This window comes from Oryza sativa, chromosome 12 (assembly GCF_034140825.1).
Source record: "Oryza sativa Japonica Group chromosome 12, ASM3414082v1".
NCBI lineage: Eukaryota > Viridiplantae > Streptophyta > Magnoliopsida > Poales > Poaceae > Oryza > Oryza sativa.
In genome coordinates, this window is record NC_089046.1 from 23769087 (window position 1) to 23777428 (window position 8342).

General features: G+C 40.3%; 1 protein-coding gene across 1 annotated transcript; it reads left to right on the forward strand.

Annotated features, from left to right (window-relative positions):
* The first annotated feature begins 167 nt into the window (after window positions 1–167).
* Window positions 168–4722, forward strand: LOC4352529 (prefoldin subunit 3). The gene is made up of 6 exons (XM_015765225.3): window positions 168–457; window positions 2797–2854; window positions 2983–3054; window positions 4006–4125; window positions 4206–4307; window positions 4393–4722. Exons 1-6 carry the CDS (start codon window positions 291–293, stop codon window positions 4462–4464), a joined length of 591 nt encoding a protein of 196 aa, XP_015620711.1. The 5' UTR covers window positions 168–290; the 3' UTR covers window positions 4465–4722.
* Window positions 4723–8342: the final 3620 nt, after the last annotated feature.

The window sequence follows — 8342 nt, forward strand, 5'->3', positions numbered from 1 at the left end:
TAATGATCCATTTTAGCTTATTAGTGAATATGGCAACTCGAAGAGAACCACATAGAGACAAACACAAACAAATAAACCAAGGCGGGCCTACTTGGACCGGGCCGAGAGAGCCCGTAACAATCCAGGAATATATAAAGACGAGGAGGTGGACCCCACCTGTCAGTGAGAGGGTGGCCCGCCGCGACCACCACTACTTGGGCCTGGGTTGGACACGCGCTTCCTCTCCCAATTTGGGCCTTCTCCTCCCTCCTCCTCCTCCTCCTCCTCCTCCAACTCCCTCGAGATTTCTCATGGCGGCGGCGGCGGCCTCCTCCTCCTCCTCGTCGGCGGCGGCGACGCCGCAGGGGGTGACGGAGCGGCGGGGCATCCCGGCGGCGTCCTTCGTCGAGGACGTCGAGACCTACCTCCGCCAGGCCGGGCTCGACGTCAACTCCGGCCTCGCCTTCCTCCAGGAAAGGTATAGGTAGAGATAGCTCCAGCTAAGCTAAGCCTCGCGACGCGCGTTCCCCCTCCCTTCTCTTCTCCTCCTCGGGGTGTCGAGGCGACCGCCTGCCGCGCAGTGTGCTCGGTGAGGCGGATCGGGGGGGGGGGGGGGGGCGCTTCCTCGCGTGGTGGTGGTGCGCGCGCGCATGTGGATCGGCGAGATGGGGACGGCGTCTCCCGTGTGCGGCGCTTGATGGGAGGTTCGATCCACCGGCGGCGTCGTCTTGCGTTGGATCTATCATCTATGTTTGTGTCGCTGTGATCTATCTCCGCGAGTTCCTCGGGAATTTAGGATTGCAGCTGACCTGATGGGATGGGAGGTCGCGCTAGCTAGTAGGTGAAACATTAGGATTTCACATTACGATTTTATTAGGATTTCATTTTTAGGATTTTAGGATTTCAGGGTTTTGGATTTCACATTACGATTTTATTAGGATTTTAGGATTTCAGGGTTTTGGAGTTATTAGGATTTCACATTAGGATTTTAGGATTTCAGGGTTTTGGAGTGGCGTTGAAGGGATCATGAGTGGCTCCGTCGCGCAGCGCTTGTCAGTGCTACCTACCTGTTTGCAGAGTTGCTTAGGTAATGGCCTTGGAGTGTGCATACCTGTTGTTTTGGTTGTTTAGCGACTCGGCTTGGCCGCTCCAGAGGTCTGGAAGCTGCTGTGCTGTATGACTGATTGATTTCATTGATTTCTTTGATTACTCATGGTTTGTTGATCATGCCCTTTGGTACGCTAGTTGTTGGTGCCTGCGTTTTTCTGTTGATTATGGATGATAGCCGGATTTCCTGTTAAAGACATGTTGTTCGGTAAAATTGCTGGTTCTGCGGTTACAGCTTGTGCATCATGCTTGATCTGGGAAAGGCTATTCCTTTCTTGGGATCTTGAACCCTCAACACAAGCATGTCAATCAATGTGATTGTCCCCCATGATTCAGATGCGAACAACTCTCACGTTGACCAGTAATCCCATTTAGTCTCGTTTCAAGAATTATGGGGTTACTAATATTTCAAATAATGCTAATTCCAGGTAGTTGTGCTAGTGCAGTTGGCAGGGGCAGCCGTCGTCCGCCCCGCCAGCTTGCGTTTGACTCCCAAGCGTGCTCACATCCGTTGTTAATTAATCGATACCAAGCTCCTTCTTAGTTATCCTATGTTTTCTACCTTCAAATAAGGAATGCAACGTGTCATTGTAGATGTAGAATTTTAGGGGATGTAGACCTAGACATCTGTTGGTCTAGGTCAGTTATTCTAATGATAAAGGTTTTTAAGGTGCACCACCTTGTATGGAGACCATTTGTTCGTTTTGATGTAACGGCTATCATGAATCTTAACTGTACCTTCAAGGATCTAAGAGACCATCTATAACCTTTTAAAGGATAATGATATCTTTAAACATTGTCAAATTTCATTACTGATAGATAAAAAGAAAATAAGATAGTATTTGAAAGGAAAGGGATTAAAATACAATTAATTCCATCCTTTATTGTCAAACGATTTGCCATTTTCCTTGCTAAAAGAAAAACTTCCTTCAGTAATTTTTGTTGGCACTGAGAAATGCAAATCTTGTTCTGGAATACAAACATTTAATAATCAGTAGTACACTAGGTTACACAAAAGAATTGACTTCTGAGACTTTCATCTTGTGAAATTGATAGTTAATTTAGCTTTTTATTTTTTGGGGTGTTTTCTATTCATCAACGACTTGAGAATTGCTAGATCCCAATCAACTTTCTTTTTTCATTCTTCTTATTTACTTGCACTTGAAACAGAAAATTACATTAGAAACAACATTACATTTCCCGCAGAAAAAAAATAAACAACATTATATTATAAAACTACTTCCCACTTTGAGCGGCAAAGCACTAAAAGAACACTCTCCAAAATGTATAGCTATAGATTGAAGGAATCAGGGAATTAACATGTGTCAAATTTTCTCCTGGCCTATCGGTCCTAATCATTATTACGTTTACTCTTAGAACCTGTGAAAAGTTCATTGGTTTATACATAATATTTTGGTGTTCTGTCAGTCTACTTCATATGCAGAACTGATTCTGGTCATGCACTTTATATTGCCTTTGTAAAGACACAGAGAAGTTCTGTTGTCAAAATGATGACGTCCATTTCAACAGATGTTTGGTCCAAATTGACCAATCAGAAAAGGATAATTGGGAATAACTCCTAAAATTTGGTTGTTTAAAAATATCTTGCAGTCTTGGCACAGCGTTATTGTTTCTGTGCACATTTTCACTTCTACTTGGTTGTGCCTTATTTAGAGGGTAATTTAATTCATCTTTTACCCCCATTTTTAGGCTGCAGCAGTACAAAATAGTGGAGATGAAACTTCTAGCACAACAGAGAGATCTTCAGGTGCTCATACAAATCAAACTAATGGATTTCTAGTTCATTGATCTGACTTGTATATATATAGTTGTTACTATGGGTGTTAAACTGTTAATGCTAGCCTGTGTAACTACTCTTTTATTTTGTTGCCACAGGCAAAAATTCCTGATATAGAGAAGTGCTTGGATATTGTTGCAACTTTACAAGCTAAAAAAGCTTTGGGTGAGGTCTGTACAATCTCTTAAAAGTCATGTTTCAGTTATGTTTCTATTTTTGTTGTGCTTGGGATGTTTTGCTTCTTTTTGTCAGAAAATGTTTTTAAGTCAATATGTAGGTATGCATAACTTAACCATTTTTGTCCAGGACACCAGCTAAAGTCTAGTATCATTCATCAAAATTCAACTTTGATGGTTTGCATGCTACTTAACATTTTTCTGTTAACTATTTTTGGCCATGTATGTCATTTTAGGGCAGCTGGTTATCACCTTGTTCTGTTATCCCTAAATGTAGATTGATGACTACAACTGTTCTTTTAGATATTGGAAACTGCTAAGTACTAATTGTCATTATTGTGCTACTGTTAACTAGACTTCATAGCAATGGCTGGTTTATGTGAAGTAAAACATTTGAGTGGCTGATATTTTTTTTATTACATGATCATTAAAGAGTAGAAATTAGGTTGTTGTGTTAGTTTTGGTATGTATTATACACCAAAGTGCCAATGTTCATGAATTCTTTTAAGTGAAGCACCAAAATGATAATCAGCCTGCTCCAAGGGTTTTATGCCTTATTGCTCACTCCGCATACCATGAACATTACCTGAACTCTTCTCTGATTCAAGCAAACAAATTCTCTTGCCACTCAAGCTTGATAATGTTCAAGTTAATGTGTATATGGTGAATGGAAGAGTTGAATAACTGATAGTTCCTTTAAGAGAAAATTCCATTTGTGGCGCAAAGATTTCACCCAAATCTAAAATTATCACAAAAATTTGGGATACCAATTAAGACCACAGGGAGAACCAAAACTTCTTATCTATACCACAAATCTGTGCCTTATCTACAAATGGAATTTTCTCTCTATAGAGATTATAGTGATTGCTAGTCATAGTGCTATTTTTAGCAGGCATAACATCTTCTTGAAAGCTAACTACTACCGCTTCCAAATAATTGATGCAGGCACTCACAGCCGATTTTGAATTATCTGAGGGAATCTACTCCCGTGCGAAAATCGAGGACACCGATTCTGTGTGCCTATGGTTGGGTGCAAATGTAATGCTGGAGTACTCCTGCGACGAGGTTATTTTGGGCATACCAAGCATCTGAATTCATGTTCCCTTTTGCTTTAGTTTCTTCCATCATGTCTTCATATGTTACAGGCCAACGCCCTCTTGAAAAAGAATCTGGAAAACGCCAAGGCCAGTTTAGAAGTCCTTGTTGCTGATCTCCAGTTCTTGCGGGACCAACAAACGATCACTCAGGTAGACTGGTTATCTGACTTAAGATTCCTTCAACTCATAAATTTTGTATGATTGAGCATCCTAACCATGATTCCATCTTCCTCAGGTTACAATTGCTCGGGTGTTCAACTGGGACGTGCACCAACGGAGAAGCAAGCAAGCTATCAAAGAAACCTGATCATCATACCCGCAGATTCTACCAGCCAAAATGAGATCGCGACATTTTTGTACTTCTTGCCACCTCTGGCAGTCTAGGCCATCGTAGCATGTGCCCTCTGTTGGCGCCTTGCCGTGTAACAGTGTATCAGGTTTTATGGTGTTGGATTGTTGGAACTCTGTTTGCCTTGCAAGTAGAAATTGGTGTTTGTTTTCACTTCGGTTCGCGTGATGGAACATATTTTGAGGAGTAAAAATCTTAGCGGTTTTCAGAGAGAAACCTTTGCAATGCGTGTCATGTTTTGGGTTTGCAGTCTTGCAATTTCTCTTGATGATGTTTGCTGTGCAGATACGCCTGAGCGAAGATTAGAAGCGAAGAGATGATCAATTTCGTTTCCTTTCTTTCTTTCTTTTTTCCTTTGCCGACTGGTAGCCATCAGGATGTTAATGCTGATTATCTTACGTGTGGAGTCAACGATTATGGGTTACTTAGGAAGTTGTTACTGTAGTTATGTAGGCTAGCAGCTACTACTAATTAGCCTGTTGTACCACAACTGTTAACTGCTCTGATTTGACCTGGCAAACACGTCTGAAGAAGAATTTAGCTTAGAACCTAGTATGGCCAGGAGGGTCTGTACTGTGACTGTGTGTACAGTGGTGTGTAACATTCTTCGCTTTTTCACACTGATGCTGAACTTGGACAGTTTGACACCAAACAGATGATGCTACTAAGCTTACAGTAAATGGCCCCAAATGGTTGTCCATCCTCACCTAATTAAGACGCAATCTTTTCTTCTCCCTCGCCGTCCACGCCGCCGGCCTGCGGCGAGCAAAGCTGGTTGAAAGCTACACCTCGCATGCATTGGCCCAGCATATCCGGCATCAGTCTCGCTGTCAAGCTGGAGCTGAAAAATTCAGAGTACTCCCCTCCTCCCATAATATAAGATATTTTCTCATACAAATTTATCCTAGAATATAAGTCCCATAATATAAGATGATATAAGGTATTTTCTCCTACAAATTCATCATAAAATATAAGGGATTTTAGAATCCCGAGACTATTTTATTCTCTACTTATCAACTTTTATACTACTTTGTTCTCCACCATCCACTTTTATACTCCCTCCATTCTGATTTTAGAAAGATGTGGCATATCCTAGTACTACGAATTACTCCCTCCGTCCCAAAATAAGTGCAGCCATGGTTTTCCACGCCCAACTTTGACCATTCGTCTTATTTGAAATTTTTTTGAAAAAAATTAAAAACATAAGTCACGAGTAAAGTACTATTCATATTTTATCATCTCATAACAACAAAAATGCTAATTATAAAAAAATTTCAAATAAGACGGACGATCAAAGTTAAGCGCGGAAACTCATGGTTGCACTTATTTTGACGGAGGTAGTACTAGGATGTGTCACATCCCTCCAAATTCTCTTATATTTTGAGATGGAGGGATAACTAGTTTATTCTTCTATCTACCAACTTTTGTACTACCTCCGTCCCAAAATAAATGCAGCCATAAATATCCATGTTTAGCGCTTTGACTATCCGTCTTATTTGAAAAAATTATGAAAAATATTAAAAAAAATTAGTCACACATAAAGTACTATTCATATTTTATCATCTAATAACAATAAAAAATAATAATCATAATCTTTTTTCAAATAAAATGAACGGTCAAACGTTGAACTTGAATAGTGCTAAAACTGTACTTATTTTGGGACGGAGGGACTACTATTTTATTCTATCACCTATCAACTTCTGTACCATCAGTTCACTGCTTCCTTGTATAAAAAATAACATAATCTCTTGTATTATGGGACGAAGGGAGTAGCTGCCATAAGCTAATAGAAACTGACACTATTGGTCATAGTCACACTATTGCTCCATGGATTCTGCTCCAGGTCATCAATTGTGTAATTCTACAGTACAGGACACTAGCTGCTACCTCCTCCCTTAAAAAAAAAAAAACCAATCCTATGTGTCCAGATTCTTAGCTAGTAATTTGTTTTTTCTGGGACATACTAGTACCTTACAGATTACAGCCTTGGTAATCCTCTACAAGAAATCCGAGAATTATTTAAAAAAAGAAATCGGAGAATTAACAGCGTATAGCACATTCTCTGATTCTTGGCACAATCACTAGTTGCCTGGTTAAACATTGATGGTGAGCTTCTAGCTTCATTTTTTTTTGGTCTTTTTACATTTTTATTAGAACTCATAAGATTTATTTCATATCAGAAACAGATTACATGGTCTATGGTGCAATTAGTTTCACTTTAGACCTTTTCACATCGATTCTGACTCAACATGAAGCAGGACATGTAACTAGGCTTCTAATCCATGGTTCTGACTATTTTTACCATAAGCTACAAACCATATGAAACTTAACACAAAAGTGTTGACCAGAAAATTTCCACTCCCATTGAACTAATGATGCAATCTTCAACATAGTAATTGTCCCAGCAACATCGCTCTTGCTGCCAATCAAGCTGGAAAAGAAACTTCAGAATTATTTGTAGTTGCTCTGAAAGCAATGTTTGGTCATTCTGCTCCAGCAGCAATAATAATTAGTGCTACTACCATATAGAATGATTAATTGGAAACCTGCAGGTGGCAATGTCTGCATGATCATGGTTTATGCATCTAATATGGCATCAGGCCTGGTCACTCAGTTGGTGCTGCTACTGCTTGCTTAGAAATGGCATCGTCTTTACTTGGTCTAATCTGTCAGCTTGCAGGGTAGCTCTTCATGTGTTTGAACAGCATGTATTTATGACAGATTTGTGGTCTCACATCAGAGGACCGACCTCATTAGTTTAGTTTGATTTTTTTTTGTAGGCACAATTAACCTGTTAGAGAAATGACAGTGTGAAACATGGAGTAATACTTTTGTGTGAATTCATTTTGTAATGTTGGTCTTCTATCTGATTTAATGTATCCAATTAGTACTCAGGCATTTTAGCCTTGTTGCCATGGACACATGATTGTTGAGCCATAAAAGTGTCTTTTTTTTTTCTATGAGAACTCAATGAGTGGCCTAGTTTCTTAATGCCATCAATGTACAACTTATCCTAGAAGAGAGAAGAGAAGAATTTCAACTAATTCATTTATTAGTGCCCATGAACTAAACCATGTCAAGGCTTCAGGCGAGGAGGGGCCGAGTATGGGCGCCAAGCCGAAGACGAAGTCTGTGCCGGATGGTGTACAGGAAGGAGCAGAAGGGGACTTGAGGCCGGCCAGAGTCATTAGATATGTTGAGCCGGAATGGGCCGTGTAACCTGTCTCGCTGGCATGAGCTGGCATCTGTCTTGTGAGAGGGGAAAGGAGTAGAGTTGGTAAGCGAGAGAGAGTATAAGAACTGAGAATTCTAATTGTAATATGACTTTGGCAATCTGGTGGCGAATGGCGGCGGCGGCTCAATCCTGTTGGATTGGAGCGAGATTATCCTAGTAAAGATTGCCTAAACACATCTCTGTTCTTCCTGAGTTGTTCCGAGTTCTTCTAAATCTCTTCTTCACTTTTCAATTTGGCTGAGTTCATCTGGAGACGCTGACAAACCACTTCAGACATTATGGCAGTATGGGCATTCGTGGAGGTACAGTATAAGTCATTAGTAGCCATATGCGTGCAGTAATTAGATTGCTGTAGATGTAGGGCCTAGAAAATTCCCAAGATGCTGCATATGCTTGTTAAGTACTCCCTCCGTTTCACAACAATAATTTAAGTCATTCTAGTATTTTCCACATTCATATTGATGTTATATGTCTAGATTCATTAACATCAATATGAATATGGAAAATGCTAGAATGATTTACATTGTGAAACGGAGGAAGAACTGCTATATAGTTTCTCCAGGAATTAATGTTATAAGCTATGGAATTAATGTTATAATGA